The sequence below is a fragment of the Martes martes genome (assembly GCF_963455335.1).
Source record: "Martes martes genome assembly, chromosome: 7".
NCBI lineage: Eukaryota > Metazoa > Chordata > Mammalia > Carnivora > Mustelidae > Martes > Martes martes.
In genome coordinates, this window is record NC_137894.1 from 62,135,497 (window position 1) to 62,162,272 (window position 26,776).

Sequence of the window (26,776 nt, forward strand, 5' to 3'; positions counted from 1 at the left end):
TGCTTCTGTTTGCAGGCTTGCTAAAACAATGTAAATGGAGAGACCTGGGAACCTTGATTCCAGAGAAGCTGACTTAGAGGGGAACATATTAGGCTTATTTCGTGGCTGGGGAATTTTAAAGCAGGAGAGAGAAGACAGGAAGAGTAGGGAGGGCCCAGCCGACAGAGCTGGCAGCCAGGCCAGAGGACCAGCCAGTAGCAATAAGGAGCTTGTTAGTGGAGAAGAAAGAACACAGGTGATAAATAAAGACGTCTTCATTGTCTCTTCCCAGGATGCACAGTGGTTCCAACAGAGTTTTATTCACCCCCAGGCAGGCTGGGAAGAGGATGGAGAAGGAACAAAGATAACATTACACCTTCAGGAGTAGAAAACACCAAGGTGGGGCTGTGAGGGGGCTGGAAGGGCCTCAGGAGGAGGAGGGGAGGGGCTACGGGGGGAGATGAAGAAAGGAGCAAGAGGAGGGGTGGAGCTCAGGGAGGGCTGGGCAGTTGAGAGGGTAGGGGTTGTGGGGGAGGGCTCAAGAAGCCCTGGAGGCAGCCACAAAGATGTCCCTGTAGCCCTTGATCTCCTTGATCTCTTTGCTGCTAATGAGGACTTGCAGCTGTCGAGGCCCAGTTTTGATGGGGTAGAGGTCCACTTGAATTTGGATGGTATGTCCAGCCACCAGCGTCCCAATGCTGAAAGTCAAAGAACCTGTTAAAGCCTTAAGTAACTGCCGGGGGTGGGGGGTGAGGGAGGAGGGTGATCCGGTTTCCCCTCTTGGTGGTTAAGCACCTCCCATGCCTCAGTACCACCAAGCTCAACCTTCCCCAAGGAGGGTGAACGAATGGGGGTGAGTAGACACCATCCAGGAGATGAAGGACCATCCTGTGACCCCACAAGGTGCCCCTTGTCAGAGACCAGCATGAAACAAATGGTACATACTTCTTGGATATCTGCCCATCGATGAGGCCACTTCCCTCTAGGACCATAGTGCAGTTACTCAGAGCCACCGTCAGGGTATTGGTGAGGGTGATGTGGACCCTCAGTGCCTTGCCCACCTCAGCCCTTTTAGACACCTGTGTGGAGAGAGGGTGGGGATATTGTGGTCAGCTGGCCTGATTTCTGTACTCCAGCTCAGTCACCTGACTCCACCATCCCACTGTTGACCACTAGGGACTGCTTACTGAGGAGTAACACCGCTGCAGGGTGAGAAGAATATGAGCCCCGAGTATTCAAGGTTAACACATATCCTGACCTGTCTTAGAAGGTCACAATGCTTCAGGAAGCCACCACCGTCTGGGAACTGGCACCACGTAGAAATCTATTTCCCTCCCCACCATCTGGTTCAGGATGGTAATTTGATTTTGACCTAAGGGCCAGCTCCAATCTGTTAATCGTGGCCGATAGAAATGGTCTGTTGGAAAGACTTCTGAGGACAAATCCAGAGTCAGAGAGAGCTGTGATCGATTAGTAGTGTCTGACACAGGAAGAGGGTAAGGAAGTGGTGTCCTATGTGCCATCTATATGCTATCAGCAATATCATTCCAAGGCCAAGGTCACATGGTATGGCAGAGCCAGGACCTGACCCAGATGTCCCAGACCGTGGGCAGGATCTTTTCCCCACATTGCTCTGACATTAGAAACACTCTTGAGTTTTTCCAGGTGTGTTCTGTGCATCCCATGGGAATCTGTGTCATAGGGCAGCACAGCCTTGGCCTGTGAGTGGGAGGCAGGGATTCTATCCTACTCACTTCTAGAGCTGGTGCCTAGCTCAGCTCCTGCCAAGTGGTGGATATTTGATAAATGAATGTTGAACTAAGACAAATTCTGACCACCCAGATCATACTTGGGACACGTTCTGGCTCAAGAGAGAATTTTTAAAAAATTAAAAAAAAAATCAAGGAAAAACAAGAACACATCCTGACTTCTCTAAAATTCAAATGGAAGAAACAAACCCTTTGTACTCTAATGAGGGCAGCAAAGTAGAACAGGTAAAAATGTCTTTGGCTTCTCTCCTAGTGGTACAGATCCTTAGGCCCCTTACCAGTGGGGACCAGTTAATAGTCTCCTCAGCATCCCATGTGTTTGTGCTGGATCTTGTTGGGAACCAGGGCTCTGGGTAACAGACAGGGCGCTCACCTCGGCACCACGCTGTGTCTGCACTGCCCACTGTCTGCCACACCTGACAGCAGGGCCAGGTGATTTATGACATGAAGCCACTCAATTCTTGCTCTGGGTGGGGGTGGAGCATGCTGCTAACAGATCCAGCAGGGGCAAAGCCAGTCTGGGACTAGGTAGAGGGCAAGTCCTTCAGAATGCGGTGAGGGGCTGGGGAAAGGAGGCTTCAAGGGAAGAAAAACCCTCGTAATAGGAGATGGGGAACATTTCTGCCTCCATTGACCTTTCTTCCACCTGTGTTCCTTCCTCATGTAATTACTTGCCAGCCACACGATCTTCGAGCTCAAAGTACGAGCCTCACCTTTCATTTGTCTTCCCTCTTCCCTGTCACACTTATATTAATATCTGCAGTCACCTTTGGAATTTGACTTGTGTTTTTTCTCAAATCCAACTCCTCAAAATCATCCTCTAGCCACGCCTCTCCTGTCTGTCTGCCTCTGCCAAGGTTTTTCCTTGCTTAAAATGCCTTCATCTCCATCTCATTTCTCTGTAAGGTGTCTTCCTGTGTATCCCACACAAAATATCACTCCTCTGAGAAGCCTTTCACCCTGCCCTGCACTTTGCAGGGTACGAGATAACATCATCCCGGGCTTTAATCATATATTTGGTGTCTGAGGCAGGGACTATATTCTGTTCACTGCTGGAGCCCAAGCCCTGGATTGGGTGAGTCAGAGGGCCCCCAGGCTCCATCTCTGTTCAGACACCTTACCTCAATAGACAAGTGAGGAGGCTCTAGAGAGATGTCTTTTAGGACCAGCATGGACCTCCCTGTATCCTCCACCTTGGCAATGCCAGACACCCGGATCAGTTTCTCATCTGTCAGCTTGTTTCTGTAATTGTCGTAGGGTAGCAAGAGCGGCAACTGTATCTCTAAGCACAGACAAAAGACACCTTGAGGAGTCTGGAAAGAGAGAGAGGGAGAGAGAGAGAGAGTATGTGTGTGTGAGAGAGAATATGTGTGTGAGTCTGTATGTGTGTGCAAGTATGTTTGTGTGCATGTGTCTAAGAGAGATTCCGAGCACTTACCCTCTACCCACCACCCCCAGAGGTCACTGTTGTGTCTCCCCTGGCAGGATGGTGTCAGAGTACAGCACATAACATGCAACGTCCTGCCACCAGCAGCTTCACTGTCTGCCATGTGTGTGTGTTGGGGTGCGGGGATCTCCATGGAATCTGGCTTAACCATACCCAGCTTCTTTCATGACCCCAAGGTTCCCATCCTTCTTGGCTACTTTCCAGGCCTATCTCATACTCACCCTTCCCAAAATCCAGGTTCAAGTGCACTATTTGCCTCCAGAGAGGCTCCCGGGTTTCACCCTGGTGCAACAGGGCCTGGGCGCTGAAGTGCACCACCAGGCTGATGGACCCCCGGGAGTGGACTCTGTCTGGCACCCTCCGGGCACGCAGTGTCAGCATCAGGTCCTGGCCCCACTCGGGGGTCCTGGCCAGGTGAAGCTGCAGCTGTGCAGGCTGGTCCTCAGGGCCCGCAGAGCCCAGCAGATCTAGGAAGGGGGAAGAGGCCCTTCTTGGGGCCAGCATTTTCCGGGAAGCCTTCATGAACACAGATCGCTCCTCAGGGGATCCTGGCCAAAAGAAGAGCCAGTGAGGAGAGACTGAGAGACCAGGGGCCTCCTTTGGGAAGCTAGCCACCCCCAAAACTCTCAGCTCCCCTCCCAAAGCCCAGCCATGTGAAGAGCTGCCGCAGGAGACGGAACAGCATCACGGCTGAGAACATGGGGACTGCCAGTGCTCGGTGCTGGGTTCAAGTCCTTGCTCAGGCACAGTCCCTTAATCTCGGGGTGCTCAGTCCTTTCATCTATAACCCAAATATAGCTCCTTGCCTCCTAGAGTGGCCAAAATGGTGAGTTACATGAGTTGCTGAACATAAGCACCCGGCATTGTTCTTTGTGGTCAGTAGTGCCGCTGCATCAAAGCCAGAGACTTCTTCCCCTGCCAGCATCCTCACTTCTAAAATACATGCTCAAGCCTTCTAAATAGATCTTCATCTCTTGCCCCTGGGGGCTACTCAACATTCAGGCTGAACCCCACCTCACCCCAAACTGTGGACTTCTCTCTATAGTAGCTGCTATGCACCAGAGGCACTGCTCCAAGTGCTTTCTGTGTATCCACTCTCCTGCCCTCACAACAGCCCTTGAAGGTGCCATTAACCCATTTTATAGATGAGGAAGTGGAGGCACAGGGATGGTAAGAACCCAGCTAGGCTTACACAGCAGAGCCTTGGTTGGTACTCAAGGGGTCTGACTCCCCCTGGCCTTCTTTGCAGGGACGTCTACTCCCTTCCACAAGCCAGGCATCCTTTGCCCTCCTTAAGCATCCACCCCCCTACTGTCTTGACATAACGAGATCATGATATGACCCTAGGACAGAGTTCCAAGTAAAATAAAGGACATTCAATTTGAATTTTAGATACACAATGAATAGTTTTCAGTTTAGATATGTTGTATACTATATTTGGAACACACTTATACTAATAAAATATTTGCTTATTTGAATTTATCTGGGATTCAGATTTACCTGGATACCCTCTACTTTTATTTGCTCAATCTAGCAACTCTAGGGCCACATGGCCAAGGTCCAGGAAAGCCCCTGGGAGTTTGCCATGAGGAGGAGGTGATCAGGCGGGGTTTTAACGGGAGCAAGCCATCCTCACTGGGAGGCATGCAAAGGAGATTATACCCATCCCCCACCTCCTGAGTCCCCAGGGCCCCAAGCACCTTCTGGATACTTGTAGGAGCTGGTAATGTTCTGGCGCTGATCTGACCCTACCATCTTGGTGCTGATTTCCTTCCCGATGGAACTGGTGTTATGGACCAGGATTTCCTGGGCCTGGCCATTCCCAAAGAGCCAAATGACTTCATCAGCATTCACCTCGGCATACACAAATGGGGTGTCATAGGGCAGGTGGACCTCCCCTTCCCTGATGGCCTTCACAGAGGCAGGGCCGCAGCAGAACAGCCCTGTGGAGGGAACAGAAGTTGAGGACAGCTGCCAGCTGCCAGCATGTGGACTGGGGTGGCTGTTGAGGGGTAGGGCGGCAGGGGCAGGCAGGGAGATGGGATGGAGAAGACCCACATCCACAGAGTGCTCTCAGATTCCCACAAATTCACCCAATCCTCACAGCCACCCTGTGAAGTGGCAGTTATCATCATCTTCCCTACTTTACAGGTGAGGAAGCAACTGAGAGGTCCTGCTACTCCTCTAGGTCACCCAGCTGAAGGCGACAAAGTGAGAAAAATACTGCTCCTTTCTGGCCTCCTGCTCATGGGGTCAGTGCCCGACCAGCCTCCGCACAGAGCCCAGACCCTTCCACAGGGCCCCTCACTCACCGCTGCTGGTTTGCTGGGGAGTGGGGTCCAGAACCTGCCAACCATTGTATCCTGGTGGGAGATCTTTCCGGATCATCCAGCACTCATTCCAGACGTGGAAATTCCTACAGAAAAGAGGAAGAAGATGAGGATTTATTTCAGAAGATTTGCCAGGTATTGGACACTATACTGAATCCTGTAATTTATATCAGTTTTTTAATTAAAGTGTAGCTAACATACAATATTGTATTAGTTTCAGGTGTACAACATAGCGATTTAACATTTATATCAGTTATGAAGCGATCACCATGAAAAATCTAGCTACCATCTGGCACTGCACAAAGCTATTATGTTTTAATTATATTCATGCCCCCCTTTTTTTTACTTATTTAGAAGTCATTTCAAACTTACGGTAAAGTTACAAGCATAGTACAAAAAATACCCATCTACCCAATTCAGCTATCATTACATTTTGCCCATTTGCTTTATCATTTGCTTTGTTTCAGTATGGATGCGAAGATGATGAATACATTTTTTCTCTTTGTTTTTTACTTCAGTGTGTACTTTCTTAGAGATCTTCTCCTACATAATCATGTACAGTTATCAACCTCATACATTTACTGCTGATACAATACTTTTATCTAAATTACTGTCTACATTTCAGTTTTGTCAATTGACCTAGTGATGCCCTTTATGACATTCATTTCCACCTGGTCCAGGATCACACGCATCTAGTTGGGCAAGGCCCTTCGTCTGCTTGGATCTGGAGGGGCTCCTCAGCCTTTGTTGTATTACACTGACATTTGGAATACAGTATTTATTTATTTGCCAGAGTGATCCTCATTTTGAGCTTGTCTGATGTTTCCTCATGATTAGATTCAGATTATGCATTCATACACAGAATTCGACATAATTCTGTGATCCCGACTTCCCAGATACACCACTGCTGACTGAATGGGGGATGTTTCATCCTCTAGGAGCTCAGAGAGGGAGGGGCTCCAAGGATAGCCGCTAGTTCTCACACAACTCAAAGATTGTACCTGGAAACTAGCTGGAAAGGAAAACCAGAAAATCAGATCTGAAGTAGAGCAAAGAGGAGCCAGGGGAAGAGATGAGAGATACAGAAATGAAGGGATGCACAGAGATACACACGCATGTACACATGCACGCTCACATGCGTGCAATGAGAATGGGGTAGGTAGAGGAAGAAGCAGGAGAGACTGAGGAAGTAGGCAAAGACAGCAAGTCCAGGCCCAAGAAGGCAAGCAGAGAATGGCACCGACAGAATGGCTCAAAGAAGGAAGAGTAAGAGGCATGCAGATTTTGAGATCAGTATTCACAGACCACACAATCTATTCATTAAGATGTGGGCTCTGGAATGTTACCCCATAGTCTTCTATCTCTGAAATGAGTGTGATGTGATGACCTAATTAGCCAAAACAGTCTCCTAGGTGGGGGAATTACTCTCTGGGCACCAGCCACAAAGGGAAGGGTGATGCTGCCTCAAGACCAGAGAGTAGTGTGTCAGAGTTTCCCTGCCCGTCCTGAGATGAAGCAGAGATCTGTTTGAGACTGTGTCCCCTTACCATATTTTGTCTCGCTTCCGAGTTGGCAGCATCTCTGCATTTTGGTCATAGTAGGTGTCAATGGTTAAGTTCCCATCCATGTTGTGTGCAGAACGAAAATTGGAAACCACACGGGTTGGAACACCTAAACATCTCATTACTAAAGAGAAGGAAAGTGTGGAGAATCACTGAGTCCATTTCAAGTAGAATCTTTGGTTTCCCAGGCATCCTTTCTAAGTTTTAAGCTGGAGGACAGAAAGAAGGCCAAGATTCTTGCAGATCCATACCTGTAACTCCTTTATTCTCAGGGCACTGCACCCAGGCCCAGAACCCTGCTGCCTACCTGCCCCATCGAAGGTCTCCATCCCACTAGAAGAAAGAAATCACGTGAAGGTAACTTAAAACAACAATAAGCAACTCAGTTTATCATTTAGGGCTTTTTTCATTCAGCAGCTTTCCACATTAAAAACAGAACGTGAAACACTTGCTAATTCGAAAGAAAATAAGAAACTTTAGGCCTTATGCTGTGGCCAGTTTCAGGAGAAAAGCTGTGCGACCATCAGTAGGTGACTTAACCTCTCTGGCTCTTAGTCTCCTTGTGTGTAACAAAATAAGGAATTGGACCAGCTGATTTACTGAAATACAGGGTTTGGAGGAGGTAAGAAAGAAGTCTGAGAAAGGATAGAAGGGCAATATAGACTTAAGGAGGTTAAACGGAAAACCTCAGGGACAGAGGAAACTTACAGGTACAGAGGCAACAACGATCTTTGACAAGGCAACAGCACCCTCTTGTGGCTACTCAGGATAGTACAATAAAGCCTTTTTATTTTCTGTATTATTATTTTTTTATTATGTTAGTCACCATACAGTACATCATTAGTTTTTGACGTAGTGTTCCATGAGTGATTGTTTGCATATAACACCTGGTGCTCCATACAATACATGCCCTCCTTAATACCCAGCACCTGGCTAACCCATCCCCCCACCCCCTCCCCTCTGAAACTCTGTTTGTTTCCTGTAGTCCATAGTCTCTCATGGTTTGTCTCCCCCTCTGATGCTCCCCCTTTATTTTTCCCTTCCTTCTCCTAATGTCCTCTATGTTGTTCACTTACTTGTGGAACATAAGGAATATAAAGGCTTTTAAAGCTGAGTTAAAATTTCATGTTAAGTAGTTAAGATCTACTCATTCAAAGCAGATACACACACACACACACACACACACACACACACACACACACACACACACACACACACACACACACACACACACACACACACACACACACACACACACACACACACCTGCCCAGGGCCAAATAAAATCAAGAGCTAGATGTGCCTTTGGGACATAGGGCCCCACCTCAGCCAGCAAGGCAAAGAGTTTAGATGAGGAGTTTAGGCGGAGGTTTCCTCTACCTCTCCCTTGCTCAGGAGGAGCAGAGGGTGCTTCCTGAGGCTGCTGGGAGGATAATAAGTAAGAAAAGTAAGAGAACTATTGAGATTGATCAATCGTTTTGTTTTGATTGACTCAAGACCCCAAGGGGAGCCAGTCACCTGTTCACAAGTCACCTGTCTACGCCCAGCCCAGCTTCTGGGCCTGTCACCCTTTGCAGGGGTGACAGCTAAACCAGGGCTGCAAGTGGCCAGAGGCTGTGTGATGGGAACAGCCCCTCACTCAATGGCCCCAGGGCTCTAGGGCCTGGGAGCAAGGAGAGGCTTCAACGTGGAGTAAGGATGCAGACCTAGATCTCATCCTCTCATCCCAGTATCTAAGGACCCAAGCCCTCCTCCATGACACCTGCCTACCCAGGGACTTCCGAGCCCAGGCATATGGCCATACTAAATTCTGATGCTGTGCTGAGCATTTTTGGGGGAAAATGGGAAAATGGAAGAGCAAAATGAGGTCACTTGATTTGGTCACTTGATTTGAACATCTCCTCTGTCTGCAGCGCCCATACTTAACTGCCAAGCTATGCTGTCCCTGTCAGAACAATTTAGAACTTTGTCTTTGGCCTCTGTCTCTGTCTTCCCTGACCTATGTTCCCTCTAACTGAAAGCCAGTCCATTCATTCAGCAAAGATTGACTGAGCCCCACAATGTAACAGGTACACTCTTCTTGCATGGGGGAAGACAGGAAGGTACCTCAATATTCTGTCTTTCCCTCACCTTCACAGATAATCCACTCAACGTCTTTGCACTAAATTGTAATAAATGATCATGCATAAAATGTCGATGCTTCATGCAGGTATTTAGCCAAGTAGCAAACCTCCAATTGTAACTCAAGAATCTCTCTGAAAAGTATTTGGTAGATGCCAGCTCTGCCCATGGTGAGACCAGGCTTTCCCAGACCATCTTCTTGCACCTCAACTTCCCCCATCCTGTCCCTGATTCCAGGCTCCCCTGGAGCTGAGGAGCCTGACTGTGGTAGAAAGGAGCTGCCTTTGCCTCCACTTTGAGACCACAAGCTTCTCTCTCCAGGTGACCATTTTAATAGTCCATCTGCCATCCAGGAGACTGCCGAATGATTGCAACAGGTCAGCCTCCCTCCTAGGCAAACATGCATGACTCTTCAGTCTATGCTGGTTCAGGGTCACATGTACATCATTCCTTAGCTGGGGGGCTACCAACAAGCCACAGTTAACTTATGTGAAAATGGAGATCATCAGAGCCCAACCTCAAAGGGTCATCACGAAAATTAAATGAATGACCCTGCATCCCCATCTCCCCACCACTCACCTGTGCACATTACAGCTGCAAAGACCCAGCACTGCCCATACTTCACAGGCTGCCTGCCCCTGGCTGACCACTGCCGCAGGATGGCTACGCTGCCATTCCACTCCAGCGGGCTGACCCCCCTGGAGTAGTCCTCTCCCCAGTTCCCCTGCAGCACACCGCTGTCGTCATTGCTGTTGATCTGCAAAGGCCAGACAGGTTCGTTTCCGCAGTGCCCCAGGGAAGCTCAGCTCATCCTCAGACAGAGGTGGGAGAGCTGTCCTTACCATGGCACTCACCACCCTGCAGATGTACACTGGGTCATTCCGCTGAGAGTAGTCTTTGGATGGGTTCTCTAAGAAGTACAGGCTCTTGTTCAAGATCTCGAAGCAGATATCTATGATGTCCTCTTCAAACTTCCAAGTGATTTCAAGGGAGGGAAAAGAGAAGAGTATAAATGTCCATTATCCTGAAACATCAAGTCAGTGACATAGACTTTTAGGGATGGGGCATATGTGCTGGGATTGGGGGTTAAATACTAGACAAAGTCCTGCCTTCAAAGAGCTTACAAATCAAATTGGGAATGTATGAGATAAAGAATTCTGAAAAATGAACTCTGTGTCTGATGGAAAAATGCAAACAGAATTCGGAGGTGAGAGATCCCTGTTGACCAGGAGATCAGAGAAGGCCATTGGTGCCAGGGAGCTTTGAAGGACTAGATGGACAGGAAGAGAGCAGGGTAGAGATGTTCACCTGAGGTCTTTGAGTTTGGTTTCAAGGACAGGGTTTAGAGATTCTTGTTTCTGGAGGACATGAGGGAGTAGGAAAGATCAGATGGATAAAAACAGGGTCAGCCAGGGGCACCTGGGTGGCTCAGTGGGTTAAGCCTCTGCCTTCGGCTCAGGTCATGATCCCAGGGTCCTGGGATCGAGCCCCACATCGCGCTCTGCTCAGCGGGGAGCCTGCTTCCTCCCCTCTCTCTCTGCCTGCCTCTCTGCCTACTTGTGATCTCTGTCTGTCAAATAAATAAGTAAAATCTTTAAAAAAAAAAAACAAAAACAAAAACAGGGTCAGCCATGAAAGGAGAGGCGGCAGAGTGTGGAGATCCTGGAAATCAGGTAGAGGAGTTCAGCTGAAGCTGAGAGCCCAGGAGAAGCCAGTGTAAGCTCATGACATACGTTTATAACATGTAAAACAACACATGCTGCAACCCTTTTGGCTGCCAGATGCACTGGTATTTGTTTCAGTTTCAAAAAATTACATAAGTTGTCACAGAGGGAGAACAGTGCAAGGCCCCCTGCTCTCTCCCCACTACCCTCCTGGTGAGTATGGAGTGGGCTGAGATGTCAGTGGGAGGGAGGCAAAAAGTACATCAGTCGTGGCTGGTGGTTGGGAGTGGGAAAGTTACCCAGAGCCAAAGGTCCCACCCTTTATATACTGACTGGATATTGGATACTATTAAAGAAATTGCTGTTCATTTCTTCAGGTATGATAATGTATTGTTCAGTTTTTCAAAAAGAGTCATCATCTTTTAGCTCTATAAACAGAAGTATTACTGGACTGAGTGATACAGTATCTACAATTTCCTTCCAAAAATTCCAGTGATGAGTTGGGAGGGACAGGGACAACATAGACCAGGGATGGGCAGACTTTTTCTGTAAAGGACCAGATAGTAAGTACTTTAGGTTTTGCAGGCTGTGGGGTCTCTGTCTCAGCTACTCAACTCTGCCACTGTAACATTAACATAGCCATAGATGATATGTTAATGAATGAGTGTGGCTGTGTTCCCATGAAGTGTTATTTATGGACACCAAAGTTTGAACTTCATATAATTTTCACATCAAAAAATTTTTTTGGTTCTTTTTCAACAATTTAAAAATATGAAAACCATTATTAACTCAGGGACCATATAAAAACAGTCAGTGGACTCTAGTTTGCAAACCCCTGGTGTAGATGGAATCAGGTTCACCATAAATTGCTCACTATTGAACTTGAGAGATAGGTTCATTTTAGTAGCCTGTCTACTTGGATTATGTTTGTAGGGTTTTTTTTTTAAAGATTTTATTTATTTATTTGACAGAGAGATCACAAGTAGGCAGAGAGGCAGACAGAGAGAGAGGAGGAAGCAGGCTCCCTGCTGAGCAGAGAGCCCAATGCGGGGCTTGATCCCAAGACCCTGGGATCATGACCCGAGCCAAAGGCAGAGGCTTAACCCATTAAAGCATTTTATATAAAAAACTTGTAGTTTTTTATATAAAATATTAAAAACTTGAGAGGTGCCTGGCTGGCTCAGTCAGTCGAGCATGCCACTTTTGATCTCTGGGTTGTAAGTTTGAGCCCCATGTTGGGTGGAGAGGTTACTTTAAAAAAATCTTGAAAAAACCAAAACCTTGAAAGATATCTCCCCTTCCTTCCTTGCCCTCTCTTACTGGATGGGAAATCAGCAGGTGCCACACACCCTGACTTTTGTTAGTGGCCCTTTGTGAGCTAATAGAGTTGATTAAGAACCAGCTTCAGGAGACCCGCCCCAGGCCCACTTTCCATGACAGGGTTACCTGCCCATAGTTCCAGGGCCAGGCGGTGATGAATCTTTCATGACCCTTGTAAACAAAGCCATAGTCCATCATGATATACTCCTGTAGCAGTATTTCACTTGGCAGGTAGACATCGTCCTCTGAGTGGTTAAGGAGTGGAGGGGGCAAAAAACAAAAAGTAATAAAGAGATAAGACAGCAATGATAGCATCCTGCTGGATAATAGGGGAAAGAACATGTTGATGGCAAGAGAAATCAAGACTGGACCCTTTAAAAATCTACTTTGCTTTTCTAGAGGCCAGTGATAGAATCAATCCCTTTAAAACATAATCATTATCATTTGCTGATGGTAAAAGTGGAAAGCTTGTTGTAGAGATCTGGAAAATACAGATGATGGAAAGAAGATAATGCAAATCACTCAGTCCTCCTACTCAGAGATACCCACCGTTACAATTGGTGTATCCCAGTCATTCTTTCTCTCCACGTATACAATTAAGGTCCTACTGTGTTCCATTTCCTAATCTATTTCACTTAACCTCACACCATGAACATTTTCATCGTGCCATTCGGGTTTTTTGGTTTTTGTTTTGTTTTGTTTTTTGGTAAAGATGGTTTTTAGTGAGCACGTGGTGATATATGGCATAGATAGTTGACTTGTATCTTCTGGGTTTTCTCAGAAGAACCTCACTGAGCATTCCCAGTGTTTCAGGTTAGCATTACCCCCCCGTGAGCAAGTCGTACCTGCATTCCAAGGGTTAAAAAGCAGGATGAAAGTCCCCAGTGGGTGAACCACACTGTGACTCTGACCCTGGGAGATCTCTAGCTTCAGAGTGTAGGGACCAATGACTGCGTTGGCTGGCGTGAAAAGGGAGACTAAGAGCGAGTTGGTATCAATGGTGAAGTCAAAGGCGCTCCAGACATTTCCTTTTCGAGCCTGGGTGAGAGAGAAGGTGGCTCGGGTTCCCAGGAACTCCTTGGGTGCTGGTCCTGTGTGGGAGAGAATGACCCCAGAGTGAGGTTTTTAAATCTACGTGACATGATTCCAGGAAGACTGAGAGGACCCTCACCTCCTTGCTAATCTTTTTGGCTTAAGGCTTTTATTGCCACTGGGTGTCTTCAGGCAAGCCACTTATGACCTGTGGGCCTCAGTATTTTTATCTGTAAAATGGGATCATAATACTACCCACCTGAAACTCTCATCATGGGGATTAAATGAAATAATATGTATGAAGTTTGAGCACAGCACTTGTTGCATATGGAAAAATCAGCTATTACTATCACAACTGCAGTTTGCTGAGTTGGCCAAATCTTTCCTTAACATCACTTACAGGGCCCTGGGGATCCCAAGAAAGGAGAGGGGAGGAAGCACTCAGAAAGGAGAGGTGGGAGCCCTATAGGTGAGTTTTGCCTTGGGGCCAGGTGAACTCACCAGTCTCGGCCACGAAGGTGAGATAATCTGCCCCAAAGTGAAAGGGTCGGTTGAAATGTAGTTGGAGCCCAAAGGACTGGCCCCGTCGCACGATGAGCCGCCTCAGGCCCATCTCCTGGGTGTGATGCTCTTTGTTGTTCCTCGGGCTCTGCAGATCCACAGACCTGAGCTCCAAGGCTGCCACTGGAGGGGGGCAAGGAGGAGACCAGTCATTACCCAGCTGTGGCTCCCTGGCTCTGTCTTAGGTAGGATTCCGTCCAGACCTTAGCCCTTCTGCCACTCTGCCTCCTAGTTTCACAGCCTAGCCTCAGAGGGCAATGTAGCAGGATCTGACCCTGGAGTGGGAAGACTGTGGTCCTAGTGACCTCTGCCCCTGGACCCCAGAGCTACAGGGCTTAAGAATTAGGGCCCCAGGAAGAGAAATGTTTCTACAGCACTAAAACTTAACCCTTGAAGGGCCACCGCGTACTATTAACCACTTTTGTCGACAGTCTTTCCAAAAGTTACTCTATTGTCCTACTGATAGAAGAAAGAGCATATTAGAATTTTGTACGAATTAAGTCAGTGAGCTGACTGGAGGCTGGGACCTCAGCTACAGGTTTTAAGATCCTGGGTGGGTGGCTTATTTCTCACCTGTCAGCCACATTCCATGTGTATGAGGGCACTGACTCTTCCCAGGATGCTCCTGTACGTGTACACCTAATATACAGATTAAAGACTCTCATAGCTCCATGGGCCAGAGTGTGGGCTCTCACCACCTCAGCTGTGAGACTTTGAGCAAGTCACTTATGTCCCTAGACATCAGTGTCCTCCACTGAGAAACGGAGACTGTAGTATTCTGACCCCATAGGGTTCACATGGGTGTTGAGTGAGGATTCATGTGGAAAGACCTTATTGTAGTGGCAGGTGGAGAGTCAGCCCTCAGTAATCCCTCATTGCTCTTAGTGCTAGGAATAATGCAGCCTCAGACTGCATTTGCTTTGTTATTTCTGCTGGTGGTATTTATTGCACTTACCGTAAATGAAAATCTGTTAAGCCTTTGTCCCAAATAGCATATCAGTTTATCTCAGTGTTCTCCACTGGAGAAATTCTGTCCCCTGGGGGAAATTTAGCAATGTCTGGAAGCATTTTTGGGTGGTCACAACTGGGACAGAGCCCAAGGATGCTGCCAAACAGCACCCTAGAGGAAAAACAAATGTCGGCACCTACTTGGTTTTTGTGCCATTCACATTTTGAACTTCCACATATATTCTTTTTTTAAAAAATATTTTATTGACTTATTTATTTATTTGAGAGAGAGCGAGCAACAGGGTGAGGGGCAAAGGGAGAAGCAGACTTCCCGCTGAGCAGGGAGCCTGAAGCCAGGCTTGATGCAGACTCCGTCCCAGGACTCCAGGATCAGGACCTGAGCTGAAGGCAGACACTTAACTGACTGAGCCATCCAGATGCCCCCAAACTTCCACATATATTCTTTATGTTTTTACAAATGAGTTCACTTTGCTAGTTTCAGCTCATCTTTCCCACCTGGCTGGATTTCTTGAATTCCAATTCTTTCACTCAAACACCGTCTGAGGATTGCCTAAACTGTTTTCTAGCTCTTCTTCCAGTCACTGGTAATAAGATGGCTCTAAACATTAGGGCTTAAGTCAGAAGCCAATGGAGTCATGTTAGAGCTTTCTTCCAGGTTAATGCTGAGCTATTAGGAAATACTCTTTAAGTGTAGTTGTTCAACTACCTGTGACTACATCTAATACTTCACATGAGGAAAGTGGATTAGGTATTTAAATATGTTTTTCAGAAGGGCGCCTGGGTGGCTCAGTCAGTTAAGCCATCTGCCTTTGTTTCAGGTCATGATCCCTGATCCTGGAATCAAGCCCGTCCCTCATTGGGCTCTCTGCTCAGTTGGGAGCCCCCTTCTCCCTCTCCTTCTGCCCCTTCCCCTTCCCCTATTTGTGATTTCTAGCTCATTCTCTCTGCCAAATAAATAAATAAAATCTTTTAAAAGTGTCTTTCATAGTCTAAAGCAAATCCAAATTTAATATTTGCATCTTTCCCACAAATTTGTTAAACTTTTGGCTAAAAACAATGTTCTTGTTGATCCCTTGATCCCCCTTCTTGTAACCTTCTTTCCTTGAGGTTGATTCAAAGCTGAATTACTGGATTGAATAGTACGAAGTTTTTAACCTCTTGATGTAACTTAAGCACTTAAATAATTACATTATTAGAACAGAAAAGTCAGGGCAAGATCTAAGACAGTTGCTTTTGGGTTACTTAATAGCATTTAAAAAAAAAATCAGGTCCAATCCATTAGTAGTTAGAAAATAAATTTAGAGAAATGTGACCAATATTTTTTAAAATAGAAAATATCACAATGTATCACACATAAGGAGAGCAAGTGTAATTTTATGTGTAACTGGGTCATGATGTGAACTGTGGGTCATCGCCAGAAATTTTAAAACTGGCCTAGATACTGGTGGAAACGGAGTGCATCTTCTCTGTTCCTGAGGGGTCTGATGTATTCATACCAGGAACTGCAAGACCTCTGAAGGAAGCTTCTCCACCCCATGTATAGAGCCCAGTGGCCATTCCACCCTGAAAGATCAGATTCCCAAAGAAGGCAGTGAACAGCACCCAGGAGTGCTTATATCACTTCCACAGAAAGGAACAGGACTGGGGGCAGCCTTTTCCTGGCTGCTGTTCACAGCTGGAAACATAGTTCCTAAGGGCAGTCAAGTCAATTCTCCCTTTACCCAGGCTGGATCTTGGTTTGGGAAGGAAAGGGGAAGAGGAAGAAGGAAGATGTCTTCCTCTTCATGCCTGAGGTTGCAGTGCACGGAGAAAACTCATTCTCCTTTGGAGACTCAGGTTTTCTTTTTATTCCACTTAATACCACTATGTATTTGGCTCAGTAAAGTGCATTTCCTGTCAGGGAGACAGTGACTTCAGAGAACAAAAGAGAGGTCCTTCAAGGGAGTAGGAAAAGAAAACCAAGAGGCTCAAGAAGAGGTTCAACAAAGCAGGAAATCCAGCAGGACTAGTAAAAACAGGTCAGCACCCATAAGGCCTTCTTGACTTGGTCACAGGCCCACCAGAGTTAATGACTTGAGTGAGAGGATGGTAAGACCTGGCCACGTGATTCCTGGTGGTTGACTAATACGAAGACAAGGAAGGATCAAAATATTCCCCCATGTATTATTAGTCTTAAAAAGTTGAGGGGGGTGAACATTTAAACAGCCATCTGTCTGTGATGAGTTCTGAGGTGAGTACTGAAGCTCCTGCCCTTTGAGACCAAAGCCTGAGGCAGCCTTGCTCTCGAGGGTGGTTCCATCTTCGCCCTTGGGTCTTAGCTCAGAGGTAACCACTACACTGAGGCTTTCTTTGGCCACTGAATATGATGCCTCACCTCTCACCCTATTGCTTGCCATCACAAAACCCTCTTTATTCTCTGCTATTCATAGTATCTCGAATTAGTTCCTCAGAAGCAGAGACCTTGGCCGTCTTCTCACACCTGGATTCCCCCATGCCTAGGATGGAGTATGGTTCCTAATTGCTGTCAACGGTAGCTAACGCTCACTGAATACCTACTAAATGCCAGGCACCTTCAGAAGTATTTTATTTATCTGAAACCATTTCTGTTCTTTCAACCACCCTGTGATGGAGGTGTTAATATTGTTCCCCACATGCAGGCAGGTATAGGGCAGAGCTGGGATTCAAACCCATGTGGGCTGGTTCCAGAGCCTTCCCTCTTAACCTTCACCTGCCTTCCTTGGTGGGTTCTCTAGGATGTTTGCTGCAGCAGTATGTGCAGCGTGGATAAAGTACAAGGAGAAAAACCCTACAGGAGGGCATTGGGACTATAGGGGAAGAAGAGAGAAGCCCACAATGGCAGCAGATCCAACAGGAGTGGGTGCTTGACTCCAGGCCAAGATGCTGCTGTTCGATTCAGTAGTAATGGGTACACCTATCCATGGTGGGAGGATGGTACAACTTTCTGAGGGCAATTTATCAGTATTTATTACCAAAGAAAAGAAAGTCTTAAAACATAAATACATTTGAGCCATAAATTCATCTTTTGGAAATTTTTCCTAAGAAAAATCGTAATTTGTGTACAAAAATGTAAGCAATGAGGATCTTCAGTTCGACCCAAATATCCTACAGTAAGAGCTGGATATGTAAATTTTATTCCTCTCATCTCAATGTAACCAACAGAAAGAACAAAGAATCTGGGGAAATAATTCATGAGGCACTAAGAAGCAACATAAAAAGACTCAAACCCGATATGGTAAGAGGTGGCACTATGGGAAATTCCTCTTTCCTTTGAGTTTTTTGGTATTGTCCAAGCTTTTGCTTTGAACATGTATTCCTTTTGTATTTAGGGTAAAGTGTTACTTTGGCTAGAGGCAGGTTTTTAAACAGGAGTGACACCATCAGAGCTGTAGGTCAGGATTATTCTGGCTATGGTATGTAGCCCGGACAGAGGGGAAAAGTCTGGGGTGGGAGGGGCAGTGAGACTCTGTCCTAATAACCCAGATAAAAGGCTAAGATGATCTAAACAAAGGTGTTGGCAAGAAGAAAGGAGGGACCGCCTGGTGTATGCGAGGGACTGGCAAGGGACTGGTGAGGGACTGGCGTCCATGGGCATGTGACAGGCTAGTAAACACTTGTGGAAATACCTAACTTCCAGGGCTTCCTTAAGCTAGTTTGGATGAAGACTAGGGCAGAATAAAAGCATGCACAATGTCCTAAGCAATGTCCTAGGCAGTCAGGCTACCAGTGAAAGACTGGAAAGCTCCAGAGATAACCAAGGGTAAACTATCCTAGGCACAGCCAGCAATGAGATTTGGCACCGACCACCAAACAGCGGGTGCGCTCAGCTCCTTCTCCGTCTCCTGCCTTTGTCCCTGCATTCAGTCTAGCTCCTCTGTCAGTGTCTTTCTTGTCTTTTCCCACTTCTCGTTATTATGATAAGTTTAGTGCTTTCTTAAATACTCCATTCCTTTTCATTGCTTCCCTTTTAAAAAATGTGAAAGGGTATGGCTTTGTGAGAGCTCTTGAAGATTCCTAAGGGATGAGATTACTGCAGTGTGTTTCTGTGTCTCTTAAAGTGTGCAAGAAGAAAAATGTCATATTATCTAAAGGTTCAAGTCCAGATTTCTTTCTCAAGCATTCAAAGCTCTCCCCAATGTGGTACCAACATATCTATCCAAACTTATCTCCCAGTAGCCCATAAATGAACTCTGCCTCATTCATGTTGTGTCTTCTAAATAGATCATGCTTGGCTGGCTCTACCTCTGGATGGTCCCTTCCCCAATCTCTACATCCCCACCATCTCCATTCTTCCAGCAAAATTCAGCATCCACCTTTTCCACGAAATCCTACCCAAGCATTTAGGAACATGGAGATATCTTAACACCTGTAACAATAGTTTTATATCTGGGTAATATTTCTTGAGTGTTTTTAAGCCCCGGGCTTTATATTTATTATCTCCTTCTATCCGTACAACTACCCAATAAGATATTATTAACTCCATATTATAGGTGAGCAGACAGACCAGCACTGAGCTTAAGTAACTTGCCAAGTGTCAACTACCTAGTAAGTGGAAAAATTGTCATTCAAACCTAGACAGCTTGACTTCAGAGCCTACCTAGCTTTTCACATTTGGCTTGTGGTTCTGGTCTGGAGGTTTTCACCTCCCCCCCTCCCCAAGTAAGTGAATATTGTGCTTTATTCAAATGAGAGTGTAATGAACAGACCTAAGAGGAGCTGCTCTGGTGGAAGAGTGCCCTAGGGGTCTAAAGAACACAATGAAAATCATAGATTCTTCCCAAACTCCTCATCTGAAAACGCCAGCTGGTCAGGTCAAAACCAGTTCCAGAGCCCACGTGTTGTCCCTCTCTTCTTCTCTGGAATTTCTCGGACTCTGAACCATTTATTTGTCAGTTAATCATGTACTACTAAGCTGTTTCTTTGAAACACTATTTCCCTTTAATGATATCTACAGGATTAACTGTATTACGTAATTGTTTATACCTAGTACTCAGCAATTCAAATAGCTGCTGGCAGGAGGAAAGTGTCCCTAGGATGGCTATACAGTTTAAATTTTTAGGCCTTTTGCAGCAAATGTAACAGAGGACATATATCCATAATGTAGAAAAGTTGCTAAAAGTTCTCTGATTAAGTTGTAATCAGAGAAATGCAGACTAAAACAATAATGAGATCCCATCTTTGATCCATTTAAACTATTTAAAAGATTTTTTAAAAATCTTTTTATTTTATTTTTTAAATCTTTTTTAAAAATATTTTTATTTTTTTTTTTTTTTTTTTTTTTTTTTTTTTTTTTAAAGATTTTATTTTATTTGACAGAGAGAGAGAGAGAGAGAGATCACAAGTAGGCAGAGAGGCAGGCAGAGAGAGAGAGGAGGAAGCAGGCTCCCCGCGGAGCGGAGAGCCCGATGCGGGGCTCGATCCCAGGACCCCGGGATCATGACCCGAGCCGAAGGCAGAGGCTTTAACCCACTGAGCCACCCAGGCGCCCCTAAAAATATTTTTATTTTTTAAATTAAATTAAAATAAATTTAAATTTTATTTAAATTAAATTTAATTTTAAAATATTTTAAAAAATATTTAAACTATTTAAAATAGCATATTCTGTAAATATGCTATAAATGGAAGTGTACTGTTTCATACATTGATGGTGTTAGTATAAATTCGTACAGATGTTTTAGAGGAAATCAATTGATATTGAAGAGGAACAGAATATGCCAACCCAAAATATGCCACTTTGGCATAAAGATTATTTTGAGCTGAAGGTGCTTGAGAAGCAGATACAAGAAAAGGTCTCAGCACTCCCCTTATTTGCCTAAAAGCAGGACTCACATTTACAAAGGTGTCCCTCCTCTACCCTTCTCTACCAGGAAGGGTAGAAGTCCATCACCAGAGACAGCTCTAGACCCTCATCAACCCAGATATGGCACCAGAGGAAATCTATATAAATCTATATATAATTATTAACTGGCTCTTCTCTTCTACTGGTTTCCCCCTAAACTTACCTTCCTACAACTTCATGCCCTAAGTACTCCAAGTCCTTCTCCTTTGTCTTGTCACTTCTTTAAAAATGTCTTGTTCTCTTGTTGAGATGCTATACAAGTCCAAGTTCTAATCATCTCTTTGAGTTACTCATCACTAAGTGCTCCCATGTGTGTGCAAAGTACATGTTAATACACTTCTGTTTGTTTTCTGTTTCTTTTATCAGTCTAATTATTGGTCCCCAGCCAATGAACTTGACTGGGTAGCAGGAAAAATAATGAAGTTTTCCCTCTTCTACAATATCCATTAAAAACTTAGTGGATATTGTCTTTGATCTAACAATTCTTTTAGAAATCTTACATATAAAAAAGACTTTCACACATATGCAAAGTTTTATCAGTGGGGATGTTCATTGCAGCATTATTCATAAGAGCAAAATACTGGAAACAATCTAAATGTCCATGAAAAAGGCATAGTAACAAATAAAACAATTTTTATTAATAAATTTATTAAACTGTTTATATACCCAGAATGGAAAATTATATATACTTCATTTAAATTTTTTGATAGACAAGTATGCAGTGGCATGCAAAGATTTCCAAGATATATGATTAAGTTTTTAAAAAAGCAAGTCAACAGATAATATGTATTACATAATTTCATTGTATAAAATGAAAAATTCTATATAGTCTATTATTATCTGGAAACAGTTAACCTCATTGTTAACAGTTCTCTCCCATGAGGAAGGAGGAGGATTTGGAGTACATACATATGTGAAGGGGTACTTGGCATTTTTTATCCTAAAACATGAACTTTTTACTTTTTGTAACAAACATATTTTTTGTGTGTGTTTTACTTGCTTAATTAAAGTATAGCTTAAAAAAAGATAATATAACATTTAGGCTTAGGTTGCAGATACCTGAGGGGAAAAATTACCCTAGACTTTGGCAAAAAAAACACCCTAGAATCTAGTGTACAAAGAGATGTCTTGAGACTTCTCTATTAAACTATGACTTGTGGTATAATACCATGTACATACCTAATCTCTAGTAGTTTCTGTGATACATAAATTTGGACACAATTTTAAGAAATACAGAATCCATGTTTAGTGTCCTCTCCCAGCAGGCCTTGTGTGCCTGCCAGGCTGGAGTGTTCTTTACATTCCTAGCAGCAGAGGTTCTGAGGGGACCCAAAAAGAGCCAGAGTTCAGAGGGCAGAAGCAGCACTCTCCTAAGGGGAGCTCAGAGTCAGAGGAGAAGCTGGGCCAGGAAAAAGGTCTAGGATCTAAGAGGTGGTCTTCCCACAGCTGCAGGGTTAGCCAAAGAAATGGCTTCCCACGTACCAAGGACATCTGGTGGTAAAGGTCAAGATCCTTATGGGCTTCCTCAGACTTCTCAAGGCCATTCCAGTCACAAGATGTCAAAGCAAAGTTTGCTCACAGCTTTAAGGTTATGTTGAATCCACTCATAAGAAAAGTAATGGTTATGCCCCAATGATTTGTGTCTTCCGAATGAAAGTGGGGAAATGGGGGGAAGGAGCCAGATTACAAAATGAACTATCACCATCCATTTAAGTTCTCCTGTCCCTTCTGTTCACCCCCCACCCTCCCAAAACACCTCCCCTCTCTTAATTCAGCACCTCAGAAAAGTCAGATTCCCGGTACTCACTCTGGTCCATCTCCCTCCTTCTTCTGTCAGCCAAGGCCCTTCAGCTAATCAGTATTAAGATTCCAGACCTAATTGTGTCTTCAAGCATTTACAGTCATCCTCCTAGAACCTTTTCTCCCATCCTGAGTTGGTTGGGTGGGGCTGCCATTTCCTCCTCCTCCTAGGACTCCTCCTGCTCTTAATTTCCCCACTGTTCCGGATGCATCTTTGCATAAGGAAAGAAGTTTCTGTCCTAAGCCTTTTAAAAATTTGCTGAGGGATTTGTTTCTGTGGCCTCCTTTTTAAGCTGAGAAGACTCAAGTGATATGGAAGGCAAAGCATGATTTGATCTGTCCCTTTGCACCTCTGTCACTTTAAGGCTCGGGACCCAGTTCACTCTAAGCCAGCACAGTCTGGTGTCAGGCACTGCCAGATAGTCAGTGTCCAGATGGGGACGAGTAAGCAGCAGAGCTGCCCTCAGGACGGTCATTCACCAGTGGTCATGAAAACAGATTTGAACAGCCCATTAGGACCTGGAGACCTTTGCATCTTGAAAAACGGAGAATGTTGACACGGTGAATTATTATGCCATTGATTAAATATGAAGTTGATAGGGGCATGTGAGTGGCTCAGTCAGTTGAACATGCAACTCTTGCTTTTGGCTCAGGTCATGATCTCAGGGTCATGAGATTAAGTCCCACATCTGGCTTGGTACTCAGTAGGGGGTCTGCTTGAGATTCCCTTGCTCTCCCTCTGTCTCTTCTCTTGCCACCCCCCAACCCCGGCTTCTGCATGCTCTCTCTCTCTAAAATAAATAAATAATTTTTTTTAAAAAATGAAGTTGGTAAAAGTTTCCAATGACAAGGGGAAATACCTATAAATAGTGTTAACTAAGGTGTGGGGGGGAAGCAGGGTAAAAAAGCAGTGCAGCTTATCTCAATAGTGTAAAAAATGTTATTTATATAAATAGACCCATCTTTAAAAGATGGAAGAAAATATAAAGTGTGATTGTTTAAGAGCAGTGGGATTGTGAATGATCGTGATTTGCTTATTTATACTTTTCTGAATTAAAAAAATTTTTCATGGTGGGAGTTTAAGATGTTTTTAACCAGCTCGGGGAAAAAAATGCTTTTCAGGTGGTGCCTGGGTGGCTCAGTGGGTTAAGCCTCTGCCTTCAGCTCAGGTCATGATCTCAGGGTCCTGGGATAGAGCCCCGCATCCGGCTCTCAGCTCAGCGGGGAGCCTGTTTCCTCCTCTCTCTCTGCCTGCCTCTCTGCCTACTTGTGATCTCCCTCTCTCTGTCAAATAAATAAATAAAATATTTTTTAAAAAAATGCTTTTCAGAGTAAGGGAGCAAAGTGGTAGGAAGACCATGACTGGAAATCTGGACATGGGTATTTTACCCGATTCACAGTGTAAAGAGAGAAGCAGAAGTATTTAGTCAACACACCTGAAGGAAGAATTTGGTTTGGTGAAGAATAATGCTGCAGAGAAAACATAAAGCTATTTACATGTTCACTGATCATTGTCAAAGGTATGTAAGAGGTGCCTAATTCCCTGGGTTAATCTGTGTGATTCATCGAAAATTCCCACACCTATTGTAACCAAAGCTTTCTGTCACATCCTCTGCCTTTTTTTAATGTGTTGAATGTATTTAGGAAATGGTCCTCAATTAGATGCATTAAACTTACTCATTACCAAGTGTTTACTGAACACCTCAGGGGCTTTATTTTATTTAAAAAAAAAAAAACTTTGGCTCAGAAAAATATACTTTGGTTACTGGTGCAAAAATCTCTTGTATTAGAACCATATGCTCTTTTGAGGAAAGTGGAATTTTAAAAAAAACCTCTTTGTAATAGAACTCCTAATTCATACTGAAGATATTTTGAAAATAGAATTTTTAAAATGATTGTATTTATTTATTTGAGAGAGAGAGAGAGCATGAGCAGGGGAGAGGGGCAGAGAGAGAGGGTGTGCTGAGCAGTGAGCCCAACACAGTGCTGGATCCCAGGACTCTGAGATTATGACCTGAGCCATGATGACAAACCATTAACCGACTGAACCACCTAGGCGCCCTGAAAATAGATTTTTTTTTTTAATGGTAGAGGGTAGTATACATTTTGGTAAATTTCCTTCCTGTTATTTTGTCTATGCAGAGGTGGGACTTTTTCCTTAGTAGTAATCACACTGTATATTGAGGACAGGACCTGCTTAAAGTGTGAATTTCCATAAAAACAATTTGCCATCTTATTTGAAAATACAGCTTTCACAATGTAATGACTTCTGCCTTATAAAAATAAACTTTCATGTCTCAAATTCTATTTATTTATTTATTTATTTACTCACTTACTTATTTGGGTGGGGGCTTATATGAGAAAAGAGGTTACTCCAAAAATAACCACAGTATTACCATTTAGGTTAATGAAAGAAATTTCATTCGGTCAACCTAAGAGCCTCATTAAGACTGGATGTCCTGGGGTACCTGGGTGGCTCAGATGGTTAAGTGTCTACCTTGGGCTGAGGTCATGGTCCCAAAGTCCTGGGCGGTGTTCTGCATCGGGCTCCCTGTTGAGTAGAGAGTTTGCTTCTCCCTCTCCCTCTGCCCCTCCTCCTTGCTTGTGTGAACGCTCTCTCTCTCACTCTCAAATAAATAAATAAATAAATAAATTCTTCAAGGGAAAAAAAAAAGACCGAGTATCCCAATTTTCCCTACTATTTTGATGCCTTTCCTTCCTTTGTTTTACAAGTTTGAATGCCTGGAATACTGATGGCACCATACTAGAAGTTTTAAGGCACACAAAGATGGTCTCCAACCCAAAGGAGCTTACAGTCCACTGGTGGAGAGGAAACACACACAATATCCTCTACAAAGGAAACTGCTCTTCGTAGGCTCAAAACAGTGGAGGTCTTCTAGGGAGGAGCTCTGGAAAGGCTTTGTGAACTGTGAGCAGCCACTGGCAGATGAGGATTTTCGGGAGAAAGCTGGTGTGAGAAAGGCATTCCGGGCCAAAGACACAGCACCAGTAAAGGGGGAGAGCAGGGAAATCCAGGCCTTCTAAAACCGGCAGAGGAATTGGCTGCAGCAAGCAAACTCATTTTATAAACCAGTTGTCTTTGGTAGGGAAAAAAAGGAAGAGAGGCTTGAAAGCTGGAAAATGGTGAATAACAAAGCTACTTTTCCTGCACTGCTTTAGAAAGTATAGTTTTATAGCTGCAAGTGACCAGTTTTAAAACCTAAACACTGAAAAAATTGAGCTTTTGATTACCCCTAGCTTTTTTTCATACCACCACCTACACCAGCTCCTTCTACATGATTGTCATACCCACCTGGAATCTAGCTAAGCAGTTATATTTGGCAAAAAAGTTTTTTTAATGGAGTTAGAATCACATGATTAAGTTATCAGTATCCATCATGGTATTGCAAATCATGTTCATTGACTGAGTATATTATATTCTGTGTATAGATTTCTCACTAAAAGACAAATGCCTAATACAGTCAAGCTTTAAATTTGGTTTCCTGAACAGAAAAGATTTTCTTCCATAGAATCATCTCTGTTTTGATAGTAGACTAACCTCTGCTAGGGTTAATCCACTAGATTTGTCCCATAACAAGGTCGCAAGCTCTGAGGACGCTTAAATCTAAAATAAATACAGAACAGACCCCCTGTAACCCTCTCCTGGCTCCATATCCTTGTATGTGTCTAGTGCTTGAAGATCTTGCTGTTACTTCAAATTCAACATTTTCAAAATTGAATCTATTAGTCCCACCCAGCCCCCAAATTCATATTTTTACTCATCCTTGTAAATATTATAAATCTTCATTAGTTTTTTGGAGGCTTCTGTTTGACGGTTATATGACCAAGTGGATAAGGCACAGGCTTCTGAGTTAGAGAAGTGGTTCAGGATCCTTCTCTGTCCTTTCTGAGATTTAGTGCTTCCCTGACTATAAGCAAGTAAGCCTTGATGAGCACTCTACTCTTACATAAAATGGGGCTGATAGCAGGGCCTACTTCACAGAGTTGCTTTGAGACTCAAATAGGTAATGTTTGTAAAAGCCTTAAAGTGCTACACAAACATTAGCCAGTTTTATTTGGTAATAACAGTAATATTTATGATCCTTCAGAATGTGAGATTCATACAAGAATGTGTCAAGATGGGCTAAGCTTCCCAAAGAGACATTCATGACCATAGAGAACTTGCCATAACCTAGTCCAGCCCAATCTCATGCAGCCTTGTCTTTACTCCTGGCCTGATTATTCTCAAGGGGACGAAAACATATATGACCTGAACAGATTAGGTCATACCCTTGCTTCAGACTCACCAATGGCTTGCCTTGCTCCACAGTCCAAAATCTTCACATGGCTCACATGTTCTGCCAT

At 44.5% G+C, this 26,776-nt stretch overlaps 1 protein-coding gene across 1 annotated transcript; it reads right to left on the bottom strand.

Annotated features, from left to right (window-relative positions):
- Nucleotides 1–517: 517 nt before the first annotated feature.
- TGM7 (transglutaminase 7) lies at nucleotides 518–26,776 on the bottom strand (the record flags this gene model as incomplete). The annotated part of the gene is made up of 13 exons (XM_080809713.1): nucleotides 518–677; nucleotides 925–1,058; nucleotides 2,870–3,030; nucleotides 3,417–3,743; nucleotides 4,896–5,138; nucleotides 5,508–5,611; nucleotides 7,073–7,211; nucleotides 9,788–9,965; nucleotides 10,051–10,179; nucleotides 12,319–12,437; nucleotides 13,038–13,283; nucleotides 13,726–13,908; nucleotides 26,719–26,776. The coding sequence occupies 13 exons, from the start codon at nucleotides 26,774–26,776 to the stop codon at nucleotides 518–520; spliced, it is 2,181 nt and encodes a 726-aa protein (XP_080665839.1).